The sequence below is a fragment of the Carassius gibelio genome, chromosome A18 (genome assembly GCF_023724105.1).
Source record: "Carassius gibelio isolate Cgi1373 ecotype wild population from Czech Republic chromosome A18, carGib1.2-hapl.c, whole genome shotgun sequence".
In the NCBI taxonomy this organism is placed as follows: Eukaryota; Metazoa; Chordata; class Actinopteri; order Cypriniformes; family Cyprinidae; genus Carassius; species Carassius gibelio.
The window spans coordinates 27216642-27242883 of record NC_068388.1 but is presented as its reverse complement, the minus strand read 5'-3'; the positions used below and the strand labels follow the sequence as shown (position 1 = coordinate 27242883).

General features: G+C 36.4%; 1 protein-coding gene across 1 annotated transcript in view; it reads left to right on the top strand.

Annotated features, from left to right (window-relative positions):
- The first annotated feature begins 2403 nt into the window (after window positions 1-2403).
- Window positions 2404-26242, top strand: part of emc8 (ER membrane protein complex subunit 8) — a 31816-nt gene continuing 7977 nt past the window's right edge. Inside the window, exons 1-4 of the mRNA XM_052531786.1 lie at window positions 2404-2825; window positions 16929-17005; window positions 17087-17156; window positions 17261-17355. Of these exons, the coding sequence (XP_052387746.1) occupies window positions 2619-2825; window positions 16929-17005; window positions 17087-17156; window positions 17261-17355 (449 nt within the window). The 5' untranslated portion in view covers window positions 2404-2618. The remainder of the gene's footprint in view (window positions 2826-16928; window positions 17006-17086; window positions 17157-17260; window positions 17356-26242) is intronic.

Below are 26242 nucleotides of genomic sequence, written 5' to 3'. Positions count from 1 at the left end.
GCCACACATTTTTTACATAAACATAATAAAAAAGATTCTCTACTAAAAATTTAGGTTTTAGAACATGTTAGACCTTTAAATAGAGGTGGTGATAGGATTCGCAAACTGAGCCAACGTGAGTCATTTTGGATCCATCGTTTGGATGCACTTAATTACCCAGGGTTGAATGAGGATATAGAGTTCAAATGCTTTTTATGATATAGTCTGGGGTATACATTCAATTTGTATTTACTACATTTATCATTGCTTTGTTTTGTGTTACTTTCATATTATTAGATGTATATATTTGTATTTTTTGTTCTTTTTGCATTGTCCTTTTTTTTTTTTTTTTGTCTTTTACTTTTTAGTTTCCTGATCTCATACACCTGATTACCCGTATTTTGATTCTGAACTTAATTAGTCCACTAATTGCTTATTGAGGATGGGAGTTGTTTCTAGTATTTATGTGTGAGCATACTAAATGTGATTATCACTTTGCCCGGAGGAAGACCAGTGCGGTCGAAACAACACGTCGGCATTTTAATTTTGTAAATCAATAAAGGCTTCTTAACGTTTACCTTCTCCACCTGAATTATTTTTGAGTGCCTGGGACCTGTGTTTTTTTTCATTCTGTTTTGCTTCACCATTCCCAGAGCACCTACTACAAGTTCTTACCTCACCGGAGCGCTGGGTTGAATCATTTTCTATTGATCACAGAACATGTTTGTAAACCTTTAAATGTTAACTGTTAAAAAGCAATGTTATTAGCTTTTACGACTAAACATTTGCAAACAATGTACTGGAGAATCTGCACAAATAAAAGTCTTAAACAGTTCAGTAGTGCAGAGTTTACAGGTTACTCTTCTTTTTTGAAGGCTCAAAGTAAAGTTCTCCCACACTTTGGATTAGTTTTATCTTCTGCATTTTTATTTTTCTTTCTCAAGCTTATTCCACTGCCGTTTGTCTCCACCAGGCGGGAAGGAAGTCGACCGGAAGTTGAAGTCGGCCGCGTGCCGCCATCTTGTAGCAGAACTTCACTTGCGTTAGCATTCATTTTGGCGTCACTTTGACAGCGAATAACTTTACATCCGAGGCGTTTAAAGACTCCATTTGTCCATTATTTATTTCTAAAGATACACGACAATGTATAAAGGGCTCCATTACCTTCTATGTTACATTATGCATTATATTACATTATATCGAGAACGAGTCAATGTTTTGTTCATTATCTGGCTCGGCTCGGTGTTCATCTTCAGTTGTCTCTTCATAGCAGTTCATTCAGTGTACTGTTTGAGTAAATGAATTACTCTGGGATATTGGTTTGTTTGAACTCCGAGGGAGTGTCAGCCACATTATAAAAGTTAACAGCTTAAGTCATTTGTGGATTAATGCGTATTTGGAGACGCAAACAGATTAAAATGATTCAGTTCAATTTGGTGAACTATTTCAAAATATCCGGTTACATCGAATGAATCATTCGCGAACCGGATATCACAAACTGCTTTGTTTTGAACTTTCTCACAACAGACAGGGAAGAGAAGACAATGCTGAATTAAGTCGTAGTTTTTGCTATTTTTGGAACAAAACGTATTTTCGATGCTTCAAAAAATTCTAACTGACCCTCTGATGTCACATGGACTACTTTGATGTTTTTCTTACCTTTCTGGACATGGACAGTAGACCGTACATACAGTTTCAATGGAGGGACTGAGAGCTCTCGGACTAAATCTAAAGTATCTTAAACTGTGTTCCGAAGATAAACTGAGGTCTCACTGATTTGGAACGACATGAGGGTGAGTTATTAATTACATAATTTTTATTATTGGGTGAACTAACCCTTTAAGCACACAGATTGACATTCATGTACCCTTGAGTAAATCAGAAATTGAATGTTTAATAAAAATGGCTTTCAGAAAGATATGGCAAGAGAGATGGGATAAAGGTAAATAAAGGAAATAAAAGTAAAAAAAAAAATATATAAACAAGTAGGCCATGTCAGAACTGCTTATACAGAATAATGATAGTTATATCTAGATTGAGAAGTGGACACTCTGCTCTTAATAAATCACTCCAGATGATAGGAAGACATGAAATTGGTCAATGTTATCATTGTGGACTTCCAAAAACTATAACATGTGCTGATTAACTGTAGGGAATATGTAAGGAAAGAATACAGCTAAAAGAGGAATTAAAAATGGCTGGCATTAATTCTATGACATAATATGTTAAACTGTTGTCATAAAGGTTATACATCTCTTTTTAATTATTTGAAAAGAATAAATGTATGTAATAAAATATAGGTAAAGTATATATTTTTTTTTCATTAGCCTTTCCCTTGATATCATCGCCTCACACTCCATCCCAGTAGGTGGCGGAATAAGCACCAAAAGCTGGTTTGCCAACTGCCAAAAAAACTGCCATCGAGAGAAGAAGAAGAAGAAGAAGAAGAAGAAGAAGAAGTGCACGTTAGGTTAGATCCAGAATGGAGGTGAAGGTTGACGCGTAATAATGAGCGAATAACGTGTTCGATTTAGACTAATCAAGTGTCAGTTTTGAGACAGTGATTTATTCCCAAATATCACGACATCAAGAGAATCTGTCGCGGAATAGGGGGTTTCATCACAGTAAGATCTGTAAACATGTCCTTAAAACTGACCACTCAAGCGTACTGTAAGATGCTGCTACATGCAGCTAAATACCCTCACTGCGCCGTAAACGGGCTGCTGGTGGCTGAGAAACACAAAAAGAAGGACAGCCCTAGAGACTCCGTGTTGTGCGTGGATTGTGTACCTCTGTTCCATGGGGCTTTGGCGTTAGCCCCCATGCTGGAGGTGGCACTCACATTGGTAAGACGATTCTTTTGTCATATCATTTTAGTTGTGGAGATAGATTTTGGGCTACCACGTTCACATATAACCGGGAAGAAATCATATTTTCCTGGTCTGGAAAAGTGATATAGATAATTATTAGTAGTCGTTCCTTTTCAGTCGGGAAATCGATCAATCGGGGATCGTCTTAACTGGGGATGTGCATGTGAGCTAATTTACGTCCCATTCCAGCAGATTCGTCAAAAGTCACTGCAAAGCTGTAAAGAAAAGACGCTTGTACATTCTTAATGTTCTTAAAACATTTTGATGCTATTATTACGCTGTGGTTTACTCAATACCTGTTTTAATGCATACGACAAAATTTGTGTTATTAAAATGAAAATATTTATTAAAGTTATCAAATGAATGCTGCCTCATAGGACAATTAATTACTCCTCTCTACCCAAATACTTATCAAATAGCTGTTTTGGTGCTTTATTTTCGTATCTCCCGTTAATGTTTTATTAATTTTATTTAAAAATGAATGCATTTTGGATCCGCTATATGATGGGGAAAATAAGATGAATGAAGTTGGCTTAAAAATGGATTCGAACTCGGATCAACTGCATCTAACCAAAGTCGCTGTTGTGCCACTGACGCAGACGACAGGATGTGTAGTTTTGACTGGATGTATATGGTACATTAAAAGTATAAATAAATAGCAATAGATTTATTTATAAAAAAATAGGTTTATATATCATATTTAAATTATTTTACATTGTTGACAAGGCAGCGTCTGAGTAAACAATAAGTAAGAAAAAAAAACATTTTGAATAGGAGTAATGTATTTATTAAAATATTTGAGTCAACAATATGACCACATAAATCCACATCAGTATCGCAATTTTCTTTATTTACACTCATTCCACCCACCAATGTCTCATTGGGTCAGTCAAAATCACACAGCTGTTGTCCACTTCACTGGCATAAAGACTTATAGGGATAGTTCACCCAAAAATCTAAATTATGTCATTAATAACTCACCCTCATGTCGTTCCAAACCCGTGAGACCTCCGTCCATCTTTTGAACACAGTTTAAGATATTTTAGATTTCGTCCGAGAGCTCTCAGTCCCTCCATAGAAACTGTGTGTAAGGTCTATTGTCCATGTCCAGAAAGGTAAGAAAAATCATCATCAAAGTAGTCCATGTGACATCAGAGGGTCAGTTAGAATTTTTTGAAGCATCGAAAATACATTTTGGTCCAAAAATAGCAAAAACTACGACTTTATTCAGCATTGTCTTCTCTTTCGTGTCTGTTGTGAGAGTTCAAAACAAAGCAGCGGGGTATTCCAGAAAGCAGGTTATGTGACATACCCGGGTATGTTTAAGAGTAAGTAAGCGGATAACCTCAAATTTCACTTCCAAAAACGGAGGTAACTTTCAGGGTATGTTAGTAGTCATAGCAACTCACTCTCTGAATTTAACCTTCTCCGGAGCAGGTTATGTTCCAGGGTTAGTTCACTTCAGCGAGCCTTCAGTGGACAGATAGCGCACAACATTATATAATATTACGATATGTAATATAGCCTATTATAATATATATATGTATATATGTATATATATATGTATGTATATGTGTGTGTGTGTGTGTGTGTATATGTTGAGGAAGCGCTAATATTCGCTTGTTAAGTCTGACGTCACGTAGCAGCGGTTCCGTGTCCAAACGCTCTATCAGTTACAACGAGAAAACAACAAAAGGTGCTAATATAAACTCACAATGTTATAGAATACTAGCGAAAAATTTATAATTGTAACATTTAACTCCATACCGAAGTCCCAGATAGCCAGACAATGAAAATATAAATATAAAAAAATATATATAAAAATGATTTGTGTTTGGGACGCTGTGGGCACGGAGACTGTAGTGTATACTGTAAGTTTGAAAGCGTTTAGCTTAAATTATTAACATGAATAAACAGTGCTCATAAACGGCTGCTGAGTTCGTATTCTCAAGTGAAGCGAGTTGAGGCTTGGACCCGGAAACAGCGCTTCTTACTTCATCACTTAACAACCGAATAAGTAAGAAGGTAATATATTATTCTAATATGATTATTTCTTCTATTGACATATATGAGTTATCGATAAATTATGTATTAAGAGGTATGTATATACTATAAAACACTATGACAAGGTAATGTTCAAATTATATTTGTTTTATTTATTACATGTTATTAGGGCTGTCACTTTTGTGAAAAAAGCCTTTTCGATTTTTAAGACATAAGTGTTCATTGAATCGATTGTAAAATAAATTTTCCATGTCTTAAAAAAAAAAAAAAAAATTGCCTTTTTCAACGGCAAATAACAGACGGACGTAAAGAGAGCGCTTGAAACGCACAAGTCAGCAATATTTCTTATTTATTGGCATTAGAGCTGTAATTGGGCCTTAAAAGTTAGGCCCGACAGGACCCGATCCCGACAGGTACATTTTGATTGACAGTTTTTTTAAAGCCCGAACCCGTTTACAGCCCGACATTCAAATGTGCGCACACACACAGCTCTTGTGTCAAGAATGAGTAATTTATACATGTTTTAACATATTTTATTCACAACTAATGTAGACTAAGCCACTTGGAAGTTGGAATAAAGAAAAAAAATAAGTCCTCTGTAACATCGTAACATCTCAGCACTCTATAGACATAGGCTCATTTAGCCTATAAATAGACCAGCGCACCAATAAAAACAAGTGTTTTTTAACAATTTAAATTAAGATACATTTTTAATTGAGATGGGTATTTGGTAAAACCGAAATTAAGATAAAGGCTCCGTATTTGCTTCGCCAATAGCAGCTGACATTTAATAAAAGAATAATGCCAACATTAGCGTAAATACTCCACATTATGCATTTAAGACTCAATGAATATTTAGTTATCATTTGAAAAACCTTCACTCACAGAAATTAGGCTAAGCCTGCATGTTTTTGTGGAGGAACATTATTGAATCCACTGTAGATGTCTTCAGCGCGTTCCTGTTCTCACTGATGATGCGTCATTATTCACTCATTATTCTCGTTATAAACATGGTCAAAACTTTTCCACACCTCAGACTTTGCTTTAGATGCTGGTGACACCAAAACGTAATCGCCAGAGGCAAGCCTCCGTTAACACGTACTCAGCATCCATTTCACATCTTGCTCGCGCTAATCGAAACGCATCACATGACCGCTTGTTTACCTCACAAAGCGCAAGCCCGAGCCCATGTAAGATGATATAAATTAAGCCCGAATCCATCGAGTCCCGTCGGGTTCGGGCAAAGATCTTCAGCTCTAATTGGCATGAAGTTTCGTGCATAACAACAGCAACAGGAGTGCAATTTTCTCGAAAAAAAAATATATGCAATGGGGACTGCTGCCATAACATAAATGAAAAAATATCACTGCTTCAGCCGGCTACATTTATGATTTAGGCAATTCAAGGCAATTAGGCTGCGCAAGGTGGGAGTATTACTGCCAGTGTTTTACCACAAAAGCCGGTCGCTGTCAGCCGGTAATGGTGACTCCTTTTCATAACTCAGCATCTCCTGTAAGAGGTCGCTTGCGACGTCACTGGGTCTTATAGGCGCATATTTTCTGTCTGGCTTTCGCAATGCCTACTGCACTTTCGGAATTCTTTATTTTCTTTTTGTTTTGTTTTGTTACATTTATATTTTAAAATGAAAGTTTACTTATTTCAAAATGAATAGTGTACCTATTTGGTTAAAATCGATTCCCTATTTTCATTTTTAAAACTTTTTTTGGTGGTCTGATCGATTGTGCAATCGATTTTCAGAAGAAAAGTGACAGCCCTACATGTTATATCTAACACATGGAGTGACATTTTCTATAATGTCTAAATTCTAAATTAAAATACATATCTGATATGACTTGTATAATTAGAATTAAACCAAACAATATAATTCACATTCTCAAGGATTAAAGATTAAATGGAAAAAAAAAATAAAAAATGATTGCACAGCCATTGCTTAGGTGGCGATATGCACTAAGCATGTAAACAACTAATGAACAAAAGAAGAAGAAAGTAACAGTTTGGCACGCTTTTTCTTAGCGTCCGTTTCTGTACACTGTAAAAAAAAAAAAAGTTGATTCAACTTAAAATAATTTGTAACCTGGCTGCCTTAAAATTTTAAGTTCAATAAGCAAAAAAATATTTGTTGTTTACACATATATTCAAGTTCCTTAAACCTAGAATTATTAGTTGGGGTAAAATAGGTGAAGCTGAATCAACTTTATATTTATTATAACCAACAAGTTTTTAGTAAGCCCAACTAGACAAGAAAGTTTTGGCAACTTAAATTCAAGTTGAAACCACATAAAGTTAGTGAGACCAACAAACGTTGATTTGTTTCAACTAATTATTTTTTTGAATAAACTTGTAAGTATAAGTTGTGCAAACTACATACAAATTGGCTAAACCTAGAATTAATATTTGGGGTAACAAAGGTGAAGCTGTATCAACTGTATATTTTGTATAACCAACAAGTTTTTAGTAAACCCAACTAGACAAGAAAGTTGTGCTAACTTAAATTCAAGTTGAAACAACATAAAAGTAGTGAGACCAACAAACGTTAAGTTGTTGGAACTAAGCATTTTGTTGAATAAACTTGTAAGTACAAGTTGTGCAAACTAAATACAAATTGGCCAAACTAAGCAGCTTGTTGAATTAACTTACATTTTTAAGGCAGCCAGGTTACTTTTTCAAGAATAGTTCATCTCACTAGGAATGTTAAGTTCATTCAACTGGCTGAACTATGAAATTTGCCCACACAACTCAAGTTTCTATTTTCTACAGTTCCACATAAAAACAGAACAGACATTTAAAAACATGCAATGCATTTTATTTCAAAGTTGACAGCATGCTATTTAGTATTAGTTTGTTTGGTATAAAAACAAACATTAACATTTCATATTTACTGTAGCTACGTATGTAACAAAAAAGAAATGTGCCTAACAATTTTCTTAATGTATATTGAAAATAAGTTTCCATATCATAACGTTTCGGTCTAAAAAACTTCTAAACAAAAAATAAAATTTTATAAAACATTGTACATTCAACAAGTTTTGGTAGCTTAAAGGGATACTTCACCCAAAAATGAAAATTATGTAATTAATAACTCACCCTCATGTTGTTTCAAACCCGTAAGACCTCCGTTTATCTTCAGAACACAGTTTAAGATATTTTAGATTTAGTCCGAGAGCTCTCAGTCCCTCCATTGAAGCTGTGTGTACGGTCTACTGTCCATGTCCAGAAAGGTAAGAAAAACATCATCAAAGTAGTCCATGTGACATCAGAGGGTCAGTTAGAATTTGTTGAAGCATCAAAAATACATTTTGGTCCAAAAATAGCAAAAACTACGACTTTATTCAGCATTGTCTTCTCTTCCGTGTCTGTTGTGAGAGAGTTCACTGCAGTGTGTTCCGAAGATGAACGGAGGCCTTACGGTTTGTGAACGACATGAGGGTGAGTCATTAATGACAATTTTCATTTTTGGTTGAAATAACCCTTTAACTCAATGGCATTTTAGAACAAATATGTTAAACTTTAACCATGCAAAATGCTGGTGTGATGCAGCTTTTATCATACAAACAGTATACACTGGTTTCACTAACAAATCAATGATACCAACTGAAACTGTATTACTGACATTAACTAGGCCAACTTGCCACTACGCGTTGTCTTGAAGCAAACGGTTACGGAGTCCATTAACTTTTGCAGAAAAATTGCCAATGTCGATGCCCATGAACACTTTTTGTATCAATTCGAATGTGTACTTCAGTCTCTTGGGATAGTCTAAGTCAAGACAGGAAAGAAGCAAAGGCATTAGCAACATCTCCAAGGTCACGTTTGACAATCTTCTCCTCCAGAACCACCGCTACATCCACCATCTCCCTTTCTAGCAACGCTCTGGTGCTCCCACCTTCTTCAGTGATAAGAATGCCAACATCAACAATTTTGTTAAAAAAATTACACAAAATACTAAATTTACATTTTTAAACTTTGCCACTATCTTAGGTTTTGATTTGTCAGCAAGATTTTAGTAATTTATATTACAATAACATTTATTATGAAAACAAAATATTGAATACCCGGTTCTTGGAAGTTTGTAACCAGTTCTAAAATGGAACGGATTTTAGATCACCCAACCCTACTCTCAATGCCAGTAGCACTGGGCTGAGCTTTGCCACTGTAGTGTGAAACCACTGTAAGGGTATTGTTCTGTCACTACTGTTGTCAGACATGTTTCTGTAGTTGGTTAATATTAACCTGTATCTGTTGACTTGCGCATGTCAGCCACGGTCTCTGCTAAAAATGTTCCTGTACTACTTCTTAAGTCAATTGGAACACAGTTCATGCACATAGCTCACTTCTAATGAGCTAGTTATCTGAATCAGGTGTGTTAAAGAGAGACATACAAAATATGCAGAGTGGGGGGTGCGAGGACAGTGATTGGGAAACACTGAATTTAATTACCCTCAAGTTGTTTTACATCTGTATTCATTACTTTTTGTTAAACATAAAACAAGAGATTTTAAAGAATGTTGGCAACCAGACAGTTTCTGTTCCCCATAATATTTGGAATTCAACAGTGACCACTCACTGTTTCATTACCAACACTTTTCTAAATATCTTCATGTTTTTCAAAAGAAAGTACTTCAAGCAGGTTTAGAACAACTTAACAGTGAATAAAATTTAATGTTTGTGTGAGCTCTCTTTTTAACAGCCAGATTAGTCTGATCTCCATGTCATAATGAAGTCAGCTCTCATACCTCACAGACACGGATGAAAAAGCTGGGATCCTCCTTTAAGTAATATGGCAGTCCAAGCAAAGCAGCTGCTCGTCTCTTCTGGTTTGAAGTCTCAAGACACACACACAAAAAAAAAAAAAAAAAAAAAAGACAAACTGTAATGACTCCAGAACCAAGCATGCTCATAATTATGATAACACTTTGACAAATATTGAGCAGAGTGTAAGTGCACTATTGATTAAGCTCACACACAATTGAATGGTTTGGTCTCACACACATGTGCAAAAAGGTATAGCACTTGTGCTACTGTGGTAAATTTACTGATCGCAGACAACTTCTGTCACCATTTTTCCAAAACTCATCAGATCTGGAATAAATCACAATAAAAACCTATTTTGAATCCAAAACGGCAATTTTCACAAAGCTGACGAGTTTGCACTCCTGATTACAGCTTTTGATGCCACCACCTAGAACACAACTAAATTCTTCAAGCACGTGACAAAATGGGGAAACTACTTTTAAATAGGAAATTACAGAATATTTACATATTTACAGCTGGTATTCAAAGGATTAGTATTAAGTTACCTTAGGTAATTCTTCCAGACGTTTTTACAGAAGGTAAAAGTCACAGTAATCTTTAATGACATCATCCGTAATTATTATTGAGATGGCACATTCAGATGGGACTAAAATCACTGAGAAGCTCTTGAAAAAAATTCTGCCGCCGAGGATGCACTGATAACCTGTTTGATATTTGTCTAGTTTACCCTAATTTAACAAACATTTATCAATACAAGCTGGACATAAGTTTGCTCTTACCTCAATTAAGACGTCTTAATTCAAAACGGAGACTTCGTCAGCTGTGGCTGCTTATCGACCTGTTCTGACGCCTGGGGTTTCCTTGCAGGGCCTACTGATGGATGTCCGTTGTAAATTTAGGCCTATAACCTAAAATATATAATCAAATGAACAAATAAAACTCCTAAGTTGAGTTATGTTAAAGACACGTGGCAATAATGTGCACAGTATGGCAGGGAAAATATCATTGACTCATTAATTCATCTTCTAACGTTAAAATTGTTTAGGTAAATTGTTGCCATGTTGTACTAAATGTTTAATTAGTTTTAATTAAAATGAGGTAAACTACAATGTCACCACAGCGGTTAACTCGTTTTAATTAAAGAGATGTTAACGAAATACAACGTGCACCACAGTTAAATAAAACAGGGAACGAATAAAAAGTCAAATTAACGAATTATCTTAACTAATAATAACGAAGTCATAAAATGAGAAACAAATACATGATCACTATAAATTTATTTTTGTCCACATATCATGTTTTACACTCCGTGCAACACTGCCGCGAGGATCACAGATAACCTGTTTGATATTTCTCTAGTTAACCCTAATTTAACAAACATTTCCATCAATACAAGCTGGACATAAGTTTGCTCTTGCCTCAATTAAGACATGTTAATTCTAAATGAAGGCTTCGTCAGCTGTAGCACATGTCGACCTGTTCTGACGCCTGGGGTTTCCTTGCAGGGGCTATAAATGTCCGTTGTAAATTTAAGGCCTAAAATATATCAAAATCAATTGGACACAAATAAAGGCTTAACATTTAAGATGGGCAAACTGTTAACTCGATTTAGAAATAAGACAACAATAACAAATTACATCATGGCCACAGCTGAATAAAACAAGGGAACGAATTAATAGCCTAAGTCCAGTGAAAGAATTATTAATCATGGACACGATTTCACCATCACAAGGGAACTAATTCATGTTCAATAGAAATTTATTTTTGTCCACATCACATGCAGGGTTCTATAAAAAAAAACAGTGGCAAGAGGATTACACTGACAACCCTGTATTTATCTAGTTTACACCTTAACATATGTGATCACTATAAATATATTTTTGTCTATGTTTTACACTCCTTACAACACTGTAGCACGGATTACACGGACAACCCGTGTAATATTACTCTTTACCCTCATTTATCAAACATTTTTCATAAATATAAGCTGGGCGTAAGTTTGCTCTTACCTCTGTAACTCTTGACTCAAAGATGGCGACCTGTTCTGCGATGAAGGCTCGGACCGGTGGGCGGGGTTTCCATGCATTGCCACTCGTACAACTTAGAAATTTTTGTTGCATGAACTACTGTGATTGAACGGATTAGTTGGGCACTGGTGAACTTAATATCTTAAGTTTACCCAACATTTTAGTTGAGCTGACTTAGGAAAATGAGTTGGGGAAGCTAAAGTCTCAAATCCTTTTTTACAGTGTAGTGACTCGTCAATTCATTGCTCTTTTGAGAATGTCTTGAGTCTTAACCAGGAACATACTCTGAGTTGAATGAACTTAACTCCCGGACGCATTTTTGGAACCACATACCTTGAGTAAACAAGGTTTGGGGTTAATCAACCGAGAGTTCAGTGTTTAGTTCACGGTAAGTTAACCCTGCTTTCTGGAATACACCCCAGTTTGTGTTATCCGGTTTGCGAACAAATCATTCGATGTAACCGGATCTTTTTGAACCAGTTCCCCAAATCGAACTGAATCATTTTAAACGGTTTGCATCTCCAATACGCATTAATCCACAAATGACTTAAGCTGTTAACTTTTTTAATGTGGCTGACACTCCCTCTGAGTTAAAACAAACCAATATCCCGGAGTAATTCATTTGCTCAAACAGTACACTGACTGAACAGCTGTGAAGAGAGAACTGAAGATGAACGCCGAGCCGAGCCAGATAATGAACGAAGATTGACTCTTTCACAAGTCAAGAACCGGTTGTATCGGTTTTCGGATCACCAGTAGTTCTTTTGGACACTTCAATTTAATAAACTGGTTGAAGAAAATGGTTCACCGGTTCTTTTGCGCTCGACGTAATGGCGTCATTGGCGATGATTGCCCTTGATTCAAGCCTTCGATTTACCCGCGCTCATAACATTAGCACAGAATCAGTTCAGAATCAATCACCAAAATAACCAGTTCAGTTCAGATGCTCTGTGTGTCATTCTGCTTCAGTTCGATTTGGTGAACTGGTTCAAAAAGATCCGGTTACATTGAATGATCACAAAGGGCGATTGGATTATTTTAATATACTATCTCTGTATTTGAAAAAAAAAAAAATCAGTTATGACTTGTAGTACACTACGGTTTCAAATGTACTTTAATGTACTATATATATATATAAAAAAAAAACTAATCCAATCGCCTTCTTCCCAGACATTTCTAAGATACATTTGACATTTAACATCAAAACAAATAAAACTGGTTACCTTAGATCGTAGATTCAGTGGATCCATCTTGGCTCGTCTTGATTGAACTTCAGTGAACTTATTCCATGTGCGGTTTAATATCAACCAATAAGATTCCATGTAAGATGTTGCGTTTTCATTGGTCAGTCGTTGAAGCCTATTTCTGATTGGTTGTTGCCGTTTTGACAGCGTTTATGCCAAAAGTAAAGAGAAAGAAATCGAAGAGTACTTGACCATGCGTGAATGCAAAGGACACAGTCTAAGCACATACACACTTACTTTAAGTGAAGAGGAGAGATTCGCGATTGCACTGAACACGTTTTAAGTGCAGGCATACTCTCTGAGTGAGCCCAGAGAAAATTCTTACAAGAGCAATGTGTATCTGAGAGCACACGCCCAGTTCCCGTGCGTAAGCCAGGAGATTCGCGCTCCGCACATTATATTCCGTGATCGAGGAAAGAGATTTGGGCTCGGGCACATTATATTCCATGTGCGAGCAGAGAGATTCGTGCCCGCGCATTATATTAATGTACTTTCTCGCTTTCATCATTTGACAGGGAAATAACACCATATTGTTTTGTTATTTATTAATTAAACTTACATTTCACCAGATTGTAATTTATTCAAGTTTTTGGTTTACCCACGCTCATAACATTAACACAGAATCAGTTGTTCAAAAGAACCAGTTTGGTTCAGATGTGCTATGTCAGTCAATGTAGGCAATCTGTTTGGTTGCTTCCCACTGAATCAAGCATGCGCAGTATCATCAGCTTATCGGTTCTCAATTTGGACGCACGCGAAAGAAACGGTTCTTGGTTCAATGTACTGGTGATCCAAAAACTAATGCAACCTGTTCTTGACTCGAGAATGAGAACTGCTCCAGTGGTGGTCGTATACGTTCATTATCCGGCTAGCTGTACACATGCTGCTCTGCTCGTGTTCATCTTCAGTTCTCTCTTCACAGCAGTGTAAATTAATTACTCCGGGATTTATAAATAAACAATTTTTGCAGAATTTAATGCCTGAAATAAGCCGTGCACACGCATCATTAAAAAATTAACGGTCATTTCATTTAACTGATTGACTAGCTTTCATTTATTTTTCTCTTTATTGAAGAAATATTTACAATAGTAAATATTGTGATTTCAGAGAGATTTGACACGTCTAATTAAAGAGAACATATTAACCGAGAGTTTTTTTTTTTACTGACCAGAAGATAAAAGCACATCATTGTTAATTCAGTGGTAAGAAATGAATTAAATTTTATCCTACTTAGTCAATGTTTTTCATTTTTAATGTCTGAAAATATAAAATTCACATTTTTAAAATCCAATATTTAGTCATTGTCATTTGGTGCTAAAAAAAAGCATAAAATCTGCATTATTATATGATACATGGTATTAAACGAATAATAAGGAGTGGATAATTCAATCTCATTGAATGCTCCTTTTGATGGTTAAATGTTCTCTGGTTATTTTTAATGATTAAACCATTGTTTAAAAACCCAAGATAGCAGAACTTAACGACTTCAGACCTGTGGCACTTACGTCTGTCGTCATGAAGTCGTTTGAAAAACTGGTTCTGGCTTATCTGAAGGACATCACTGGACCCCCTGCAGTTTGCTTACCGAGCAAACAGGTCCGTGGATGATGCAATCAACATGTGATTGCACTTCATCCTGCAACATCTGGACAAAACAGGGACTTATGTGAGGATCTTATTTGTGGACTTTAGTTCCGCATTCAACACCATCATCCCAACAGCCCTTCAGACCAAACTGACCCAGCTCTCTGTTCCTAGCTCTATCTGTCAGTGGATCACCAGCTTTCTGACAGATAAGCAACAGTTATTGAGACTGGGGAAATTCACATCAAACAGCAGCTCCACCAACATTGGTGCCCCTTCAGGGATGTGTTCTCTCCCCTCTGCTTTTTTCCCTGTACACCAACGACTGCACCTCTAAAGACCCCTCTGTCAAGCTCCTAAAGTTTGCAGACGACACTACAGTCATCGGCCTCATCCAGGACGGTGATGAGTCTCCCTACAGACAAGAGGTTGAGCAGCTGGCTGTCACTTTCCCCACTCACCATCATGAACAGCACTGTGACTGCAGTGGAGTCATTCAGATTCCTGGGAACCACCATCTCTCAGGACCTGAAGTGGGACAATCACATTGACTCCACTGTTAAAAAGGCCCAGCAAAGGTTGTATTTCCTTTGCCAGCTGAGGAAGTTTAACTTGCCACAGGAGCTGCTGAAACAGTTCTACTCAGCCGTCATTGAGTCTGTCCTCTGTACTTCAATAACTGTCTGGTTTGGTTCAGCAACAAAAACAGACATCAGAAGACTACAGAGAAGTGTTCGGACTGCTGAACGGATTATTGGTGCTCCCCTGCCCACCCTTCAAGAACTGTATACATCCAGAGTGAGGAAAAGGGCTCAGAAAATCACTCTGGATCCCTCACATCCAAGTCACCCCATCTTTGAACTTTTGCCATCTGGCCGGCAAAAAAGAGCCGCAAATACCAGAACAGCAAGGCACAAGACCAGTTTCTTCCCCCAGGCAATCTACCTCATGAACAGTTAAATGTTCCCTACTTATGCTTATAAATGTGCAATATCCTTATATTTATTTGTTAACCCTCCATCCTAGAACATTCCTGCATCTCACTCAATCCTATTCCATTATCATTTATAGCACAATTGTTTATACACTTATTTATTTGCCAATTTGTAAATCTCTCTCTTTTTTTTTTTTTTGTCTGTGTGTTGTTGTCCCTCTGTACTGGAAGCTTATGTCACTAAAACAAATTCCTTGTATGCGTAAGCATACTTGGTAATAAAGCTCTTTCTGATTCTGATTCTGATTAAAATGAGACATGGTTTAGTACTGATTATTTACGGAGTAAAGAGGTTAGAAGAACGTTCTGGGAGCCTTCATAGAACTTTCTGGGGACGTTCTCTTAATATACATAAAACATCCTTATACACAGACAACCTACTTAGACCTTTCTGGGAACATTGCCACAATAGTCCCTAACCTAAAGGGAACGTTCTATTTACAAAAACTTTACTGGCTCACCAACAGGGAACCAAACACTACCATTCTCAGAACGTTCTGGGAACCAAAATTGTTAGCTGGGAATAACTTAAGTAATTTGTGGAGTCGTGGACTAATGCTTACTGTAGACGCGAACTGATTCAGTCCGATTTGGTGAGCTGGTTCAACCGGTTCACTAAGAAGAACCAGTTAAATTTGAAACAATTTGTTCCTAAACTGGACATCACTGATCGATTACACCAGGTTACAGGTTGGTCTAAATGAATAATTGTATAATTATTAAAAGGCGTTAAGCCTTTGGGACCCAATGCTGTATTGGACACCCATATTGTATGTTCAGGGAAAAATGCATGCTAAATATAGATCCATATATGATCCATTATATTCAAAACACCAGCAAATTCATAGACCAGCATATTTTGCAGGAATAAACTAAATGAACAAAGTTGCTTTGATATGTCAACTTCCAAACATATGTCAATTTCAGTGTACGTGCTTGTTCGATTATTTAATCTTTCTTGGAACATTGTTGACCATAATTTGTTCTTATAAAATAGAGATTTGAAAAATAACATTTTGCAGGGGTGACTAGTAAAGTTAGAGTTTTTCTAATTCACTTTGGTGCAGATTTGAGGTTTGATTTGTTTCATTATTCCAGTGTCTTGATAAAGACACGATTAATGATTTATCATTGTTCAGGGTTTGTGTGATTTTTCAGCCTGCAACTTTTAGCTCACTAGCTCAGACCAAATAGCTTGTCACAATCAAATGTTGTGTTGGGGAACTGAGGCCCAACCATGTTAACTGGCAAAACTGTCATGATCCCACCTTTAAATTTTACTGGAGCATAGCATAGCTATGTCCATCAGATAGTTCATCATAAACTTTTGATCTTTTTAGCAGGGCAAGAGAACTGTACCCGTAATCAGTATATTGTGAATCTTCGATTAAAAAGTCATGTTGAGCCCAATACTTTAGTGCACTTATAATATCTAATGTCTTTCTTTCCTCAGATTGATACATGGTGCAAAGAGAACAAGTATGTCATTGCTGGCTATTATCAAGCAAATGAGCGTATAAGGGAAGCCAGGTAAAATTTGAGCTTCTTCATGTGCTTTGCATGATATGTATGTGGTGTATGTGGAATGTTGTTATCTTTCCAACTTTTCAGACCTAACCAGGTGGCTGAGAAGGTCGCTGCCAGAATCTCAGAAAACTTCAGTGAGGCTGCAATGATCATGGTAATTTACATATTACATTGGTATTTTAAATAAGGAATATTACAGCCCCATCACATCTATGACATAGAGCTACACAGTAAAACTGCATTGTTTGTCCCCATTAGTTGGACAACAGCAGATTCAACATGGAGTGTTTTGTGCCTGTTCTCTTCATCTATGATCATCATGATAACAAGTGGAAGTGCAGAGAGCCAAGCACGTAAGTAGAGTTCATTTTGTAACATTACAATCATATTTCAAAAATTTGTATTGTCATTAATTAATTAGTTTACGCTGATCATTTTCAAACACTTAGAGCATGCAGTTTTAAGGACAAAATTAGCACACGGGGGGTGGGTTCATCTGTAATAAGTCATGGGCAGTGAAATGAGAACTACTGTCTCATTTTCTCATGCTGCCAGACTAAATCCCACACCAGATAACAAGATGGCACAAAATTAATTACAAAATCTGCTCAAATATAGGATTTTCTGACAAGTGTGAAAACTTGAATAGTCTAACACAGACTTAATTGGGCTGCTCTTAAGGGGATAATATTCTGCACCAGTCAGATTCTATGGTCACACAACGTGACTAGAGAGCTCCGGACCACACGTGACCCATTCTGTTTATACTGACATTCTGTAAATTTTTGAAGAAAGTGTGTTGATTATTGTCATAAGCTGCACTACCAACTTCAATTGTATTGTTTAGCTGAGCACTGAAGCCTCATATTAAAACTTGTGTATAATATTTATAAATATTTATTCATGTCTAATAATATTGGTTAAAGGGATACTCCACCCAAAATTTTATACAAATTCCTTTCTTTAGATGAAAACACACACAAAATCTACACCGATATCATTGACTTGATTGCAAATAAATGCACCGACACTATTTAAACTGAACAGAGATAACATCACCGAATTCAGTGATGAACTGCCTTTAACTGTCATTTTGCATTTTTGACACACTGTTTTCCTAATGAATGTTGTTCAGTTGCTTTGACGCAATGTATTTTGTTTAAAGCACTATATAAATAAGTCACTTGACTTGACAAAAATAAAAAGGTACTCCATCAAAAGTTTTGGCAGTGAGATTTTCTGTTTTGTAAAGTTTGCTGCTTCAATTTTTTTATGGTATACTAAAAAACAATTATAGGCTTTTATTTGCAAAAAATAAATAAATAAATGAGTCAATATTTACAGTGTTGACACTTTATCTTCATAATCTCTGCAATTAGCTCTGGCATGCTGGATATTAGCATCTAGGCCAAATCCTCACTGATGGCGAGCCATTCTTCTGGGATTTATTTCACAAATAACCACTATATGGAGTCAAGATATATTTTTGTTGTTGATATGGACTACGTAGTAATGAGAGTAATGTTCACTGTGAAGCTTACACTGTGATGGACCATCTGATTTTTACCAGTAAGAAATAATCACAGTTATATATGACATGCGAATAAGACCTGAAGTTAGGAAGAATATTTTAAGGAAATTTTTTTTTTCATAATGATATTTTTTCCTTCTCAAACCTTGGTGTAAAAACACCCCTGGCCAAATGCCCCCTGAGGGCATCACTTTCCACTTTGATAATAACTGTAGTTACCATGTTCTGAACATCAAATGCTTTCGTTTTCTCTCAGATGAAATCTATATGTAGGTGGATTGAATAAATATATTTGAACTTATTTCAATATTACCTCAACTTAGCACCAGCAAGCTAGACCGTTAGCATCAGCTAACAATATTTACTTATTTCCAGTATATGGTTATGAATAAACATCCATATCTGTCTACTCGGTTAGTTAATCCAAACTATTCAATTTAAGTTTATTTGTATGCAAAGTAACTTTACAGAAAATTCAATTTCTAAAATATTCAGTAGTGACTTGGTGAATGTCAGTTTATGTGCATATGACAGGAATTTTCAGAAAAATTAATACAAGATGTAGTCAGGCAGACGATGAACATAATTAATAGCAATAATTATATGATGCAATCACACTTGTAGCAGTATTTGTTGTTTCAGGGTTAGCATCATCTGAGGTCCTCTGGGTGGAAGGCATCATCTTTTCTCAGGTGTTCTGGATCCAGACTGGAGCTAGTTACATCCCGTGGCAAAACATAGAAACAAATAAAGACATAATTAGCGTAGCTGCTGTTCCAAGCAAGTAAAATTAGTTTAACCCAAGTTTAACTCATTGAATGCTTGGCGAAAGAGTTGTGTTTTTAATCTAGAGTTAAACAGAGAGAGTGTGTCTGAACCGTGAACATTATCAGGAAGGCTATTCCAGAGTTTGGGAGCCTAATGCAAAAAGCTATTTTTGTAACATGGTTTTCAAATGACAAGTTGTGGTCTAATATAACACCCAGAATTTTTGACTGTAGAGGAAGTAACAGTACATCCGTCTAGTTGCAAACTGTAATCTATGAGATTCTGTGTACTTTTTTTTTTTGGTCCAAAAAGTACCATCTCTATCTTATCTGAATTACTTGGAGAAAATTATTTGTAATCCAATCTCTTAAAATTTTTAACACGCTCTATTAGCTTAGACAATTTAGAAGTTTCATCTGGTCTCGTTGAGATATATAGTTGAGTATCATCAACATAACAGTGGAAACTAATCCCGTATTTTCTAATAACATTACCAAGGGGCTACATGTATATTGAAAATAGCAGAGGACCTAGGACAGATCCTTGTGGCACTCCATATTTTACTGGTGAAAAATGAATGACTTTTGTGCACAATTGAGCAGACACAACTTTAAAAATAATTTTTGGCATAAATGGATTGTTTTGGTTATTTTCAAATAAACAATTTTATTTGATCATTGTTTATTATTATTATTATTATTATTATTATTATTATTATTAGGGATGTACCGAATCCAGGACTCAGCCGAATACTGGGCTTTTTGACGGGGTTCGGTTTCGGCTTTCGGTTGGGCTTCGGTTTTTTTTTCACCGAACCGAACCCAAGGCTTGCGCTACGCTGGTCGACGTCACACGGCCGTTGATTGCGTGAAGGTGTTTCTATGAGGAGGAACAAGGCCCGACAGTTCGCTCTAAACTAAACTGTTTACAAACAAAAAATGGCAAAAATCTACCTCTGTGCCCAGTGAAAGACTTTTCAGTACTGCGGGGACATTCGTTCCTACACTCGCAACCGGCTGTCACCTGTTAATGCAGAGCGTCTTGTGTGTTTTTTTTTTTTTTTTTTTTTTTTTTTTTTTTTTTAATTTAATGAAACTCTTCATGTGAAAGATTAGAGGTTTTACGTTAATGTAATTATGATGCAGGAGATGTGTGTGATCTTCCGTTATATTTTTCGTAATATTTGGCTACTGTTCTAATCGTAGCCTATCCTACTGTTATAAACGAAAACTAAACCGTTTACTATCCATGTTTATTGAGTTAATGTTCAATAACATTAATATCAGTTAAGTCACCAAACATATTCTGATTTTTAAAAAGAAAAGAAAAACACTTTTCTTTGCGTTGCTGCACTTTTATTGAAAGGTTTTGGTGATTTAATTCAATGTTCAATGTAGGCCTATTAATAACCCGCACCCGACCAACGTTTTCAACTAACCCGGCTGCAACTTGGCCCACAAAAAAAATCAAAATAAAATATTGTACCCGACCCGCTTCCTGACCCGCATTTTTAAAAAGCAGTAAATGCTCATCGTAGCGTCATTGGGCCATAGGAACGTAGGCAAAACTAACCAGGCAAAAAAATTTTTGTCAAGTCTAGCTATGTCTATTTGTATGTTTCTGCAAGGTCAGCAGACATTGAGGCTCAGGTTTTTTCCGATCAGAGCTTGTGAGCGGAGAGCGCATTTCTGAATATCCCGATCCGCTCGCTCATTCCGTGGGGTCTCGCTCAACCCAGAATGGCCTTCAAAAATATGCAAAAATATGCAAGGAGTCATTTAATTGTTTAGTAATAAACTGCTGTTTTCTGTGTTGCTGCAAAGATGAAGTTGACGATGCAGACTCGCCATGAATGACAGAGAGAAATGCACATTTTATATGGATAAGATCATCAAAGAGTAGCCCGTTTATTTTGGTTTGAATATTTTCGTTTAAAAGAAGACATTTCAAGCTTTCTGTAATACATAGCCTATATTTCTCAAATCTGTGAGGCATACACTGAGTTTAGTTCACATGTAATGCAAGTGATTGTGCCTAGTACTAGGACCCGACCGACCGCGACCCGAATATCATTAAAAATATTTTTGAATGACTCACAACCGTGGGCAACCGCAGGCACCCTCATTTTGGATCAACCCGCGCATCACCGACTTGGGTATAAGCTTGGTAATTGTCAAAAAAGTTTTTCTCACTTGTCATCCTTTCATAATATTGCCTATTCTTTTTTTTTTTTTTTCTTTTTTTTTTTTTACAGTTAAAATAAAATAACATGAAAAATACATTGCTGTGGACATTGTTTACTTCATTAAAGTGTTTTATTCGGTATTCGGTTTCGGATTCAGCCGAATCTTAAAACAGTGGATTCGGTATTCGGCCGAACCCCAAAAATCTGGATTCGGTGCATCCCTAATTATTATTATTCTTCTGCTTCGTTTTGTTTTCCGAAATGAATCAAATTTATGAGGGCCTAAACGTGCTCCAAAACTCACGAAACTTTGCACACACAATCAAAACTGGCAAAAATGTATATCTGATGTAGGTTTCAGAAGTGGGTATGGCAAAATGGCTTGATAGAGCCACCTGTTAAATTTCAACGGAGTGCGCCTCGAGCTATGTTTCACGTACATGCATGAAAATCGGTACACATGTGTAACACACCATTACCTACAAAAAAGTTTCCTTTTACAAAATCCAAAACCCAACAGAAAGTATGTTATTTTGAATATCCTGTACGATTTTTGTGCAGTTTTTGCCATTTCCATGCCTCGTACTTTGACAAACTCAGGCTAACAGGTAAAACCTTTTGTAAGGAGTTATGTATGCTCTATAGATGACTTTGAAATGGATAAGACAATGACAAGTTTTTAGAAGTTACGATTAGATTAGAGCACACCCTTTCTGTCGACAGTTAAGTCAAAATCTGTTAATTCACAATTCGATGTAGATTTATTAGAAAGAGGCTTTGCAGTGTGATCATTAAGTTTACTATATATTAGAGAAACAGATGGCTGACCAGAAGGTGGTGTGATCCAATCCCACATAGGATGAGAATTTGTGTCAAAATTTGAAAGGTCCTCCCATTAGAAGTTCCCCCCTTTTCCAGATCCTAATAGAATTGGCCACAACCGGGCCAAATTTATATTTATCATTTTTATTTCCTGTGCCAGCAAATAAAATATCTGGGAGCCTATGTGATTTAACTTTGTCAGCATTGATTACTGTCCATGAAGCTTTAGATTAAGGATGAATACGAACAGCTTTAAGTTGAAAAGACAAATACTAAATTCAAAATATGGCACAGCCAATCCTCCTGAAAGTATAGGATGCTGCAATGTCACAAGTTTTATTCAGAGTCATTTACTGTTCTAGATAAACTGGGAAAGTATGGAATTGATCTCCTCTGGTTACTTTAAGGAGATCAATTGGCAGCATAGAAAAAATTAAATTAAGCTGAGATAACAAATTCATTTTGTCAGTGGAGATTTTGCCTTGAAGAGAGATTTTAAGATTATTCTATCTTTGAGTATCACTTCTGATCTTGACTAAAATGTTATTAAAATAGTTTCTTGCAATTATATGAATGTCTTTATATATGGTAATACCCAAATAGATTAAATCATTTTTAATAGGATTGGATAAGGGGATAGGAGAGTTAACTTTAACATTTGTTAGTTGGCATTAAAGCAGATTTGGTATATACTGGTATATAATTTGTAATATTACCAGTTAGTGTTACCAATATTTCAGTATTTGGTACCGATACCAGTGAAAATCCACGGTTCTCAGTTTCAAAGCAAAACACAAACATATGCTAATTAAAAAAAAAAAAAACACACACTTTTTATCACTAAAAATAAAACCAATGTTATTCTTTATACTTATTTACAATTGTGTTTTAAAGTTTTTCTACAGGTATTATAATTATGAAAAAGAGTAAGCAAGTTTCACCCAAATTTAGTTTGTCTTTTAATTAAAGGGGGGGTGAAATGCTCGTTTTCACTCAATATCCTGTTAATCTTGAGTACCTATAGAGTAGTACTGCATCCTTCATAACTCCAAAAAGTCTTTAGTTTTATTATATTCATAAAAGAAAGATAGTCTGTACCGATTTTTCCCGGAAAAACACGACCGGCTGGAGGCGTGGTGTGTGGGCGGAGCTAAAGAATCACGAGCGCCAGTAAGCTTTTGCGTTGAGAGCGTTTGGAAGCTGTGACACAGATCCAAAGGCTGAAATTTAACAAGAGCAGCATCAGCAACGACGTCTCTATGTGGTATGTACAAAAACTTTATATATTTGCTTAGCGGTTTTGGAAAATGACTAAGTTTCACTTTGTCCTCTTTTTTTTTTTTTTTTTTTTTAAGCTGTAAGTTACATGTGGAAAGTGCAGTTTGATGACAACATCGCATGTTGTTTACTTGATGTGCTTACACGCTGATAGCTAAGCTAACAACACAGAGATATTTGAAGCAGTTTTACTCACCGCATGCGGTTCCAACACACGTTCGTGACCCTTTTTCGTTGGGACTGCATTATCCTTAAGAAATAAACGATGTGCAAATCCGGCGTCAAACTGGGCCTTGTTTGTAAAACAAGCATCTTCGAAATGCAGGGAACAAACAAAAACACTTGCACAAGTCCGTTGATGCTCTGTAAAAATAAACTCCATCCACTGGTCCCTTAAAGCTGTTTTTTTTTTTTTTTTTTGGTAATCTGTGCAGGGTTGTCTTGCCCTGGCAACCAAAAACACACTTCTGCGACGCTCTCGCTCTGATCAGTGAACGAATGTGCTCCAGCCTCTCAGTGCTCTTCTATACGGGAGCGCGCGCTCTTCCGGCAGAAGTGTCCTTAGGACCCATATAAGGAAAACTTTCTGAAACTTGTGACAAACCGGAAGAGGTATTTTTGGAACAAAAAAACTCCTTCAAATGTACAAATTAATTTTTGAAACTTTGTCCATATTTAGCATGGGAATCCAACTCTTTAACAGTGTAAAAAACTCAGTATGCATGAAATAGCATTTCACCCCCCCTTTAATGAAATTTAAACACATTATATATTTTTTAAAATAAAGGGGATTTGCCATTAAAAATAAAACATTGAAGAAATATTGTGGGATTTATTTCTTTAAAAAGTTGTATTATTTTTCAACAGTAGGAGCAGTATCACATACATTCTACTAAATAATAGTAATATTCCTACACAATGCCTTTAAGTAAAAATGAACCTATTTTAATGGGTTGCCGTGAATACCTTTAAATTGACAATGGTTTTACTCAAATGAAACGTTAAATGCTTGTGAAGTGCCTCGGAGGAGGTTCTGGTGATGTTTTTTATGTCCTCATTGAAATGGCAGATGCTGAAATTACTGCAAGCGGTACACGCTTCAGTCTATGTACCATATTTTTCGGACTATAAGTCGCACCTGAGTATAAGTCGCATCAGTCCAAAAATACGTCATGGTGAGGAAAAAAACATATATAAGTCTGACTGGACTACAAGTCGCATTTATTTAGAACCAAAAGAAAACATTACCGTCTACAGCCGTGAGAGGGCGCTCTATGTTTTCAGTGTAGACTACAGGAGCACTGAGCAGCATAGAGCACCCTCTCGCAGCTGGAGACGGTAATGTTTTCTCTTGGTTCACTCTCTTAGTTCGTTTCTCTTGGGTCATGTCAAATTAATTTTGATAAGTCGCACCTGACTATAAGTCGCAGGACCAACTAAACTATGAAAAAAAGTGCGACTTATAGTCTGGAAAATACGGTAGTAAATAAGCCCACACGTCTCTGCCATTCATTCTTTCACACAGATACGCGCAGAACATGTACGATTCATATTTCAACCAACTTTTGCGGCTTAACATTTACAGATACTGGTCCATATGGAGATTTTATTTGATTAATTTATGCTAACTTTGACAAATTGTGTGACTGACCATATTAAAATGTAAGTTTAATTTCATGACTGGATTCTGATATTCTGTCCGCGTTTTCTGCTTCAGAAATCATAGCGCTGTATTCGTCAAGAACCAGGTTGACCTGGTACCGGGACATTTTTATTTTTTTAGTACTGACTTGGTACCGAAGCACCGGGTCTTTTGACAACACTATTACCAGTTAAGACTAATGCCTCATGTGAGTGGTAGAGTGTCTTAATCATAGAAATGTAATGTTCACCGAAACATTGCAGAACTGCCCATATACATATATATACAGGTCCTTCTAAAAAAATTAGCATATTGTGATAGTTCATTATTTTCCATAATGTAATGATACAAATTAAACTTTTATATATTTTAGATTCATTGCACACCAACTGAAATATTTCAGGTCTTTTATTGTTTTAATACTGATGATTTTGGCATACAGCTCATGAAAACCCAAAATTCCCATCTCAAAAAATTTGCATATTTCATCCGACCAATAAAAGAAAAGTGTTTTTAATACAAAAAAAGTCAACCTTCAAATAATTATGTTCAGTTATGCATTCAATACTTGGTCGGGAATCCTTTTGCAGAAATTACTGCTTCAATGCGGCGTGGCATGGAGGCAATCAGCCTGTGGCACTGCTGAGGTGTTATGGAGGCCAAGGATGCTTCGATAGCGGCCTTAAGCTCATCCAGACTGTTGGGTCTTGCGTCTCTCAACTTTCTCTTCACAATATCCCACAGATTCTCTATGGGGTTCAGGTCAGGAGAGTTGGCAGGCCAATTGAGCAGAGTAATACCATGGTCAGTAAACCATTTAACAGTGGTTTTGGCACTGTGAGCAGGTGCCAGGTTGTGCTGAAAAACGAAATCATCTCCATAAAGCTTTTCAGCAGATGGAAGCATGAAGTGCTCCAAAATCTCCTGATAACTAGCTGCATTGACCCTGCCCTTGATAAAACACAGTGGACCAACACCAGCAGCTGACATGGCACCCCAGACCATCACTGACTG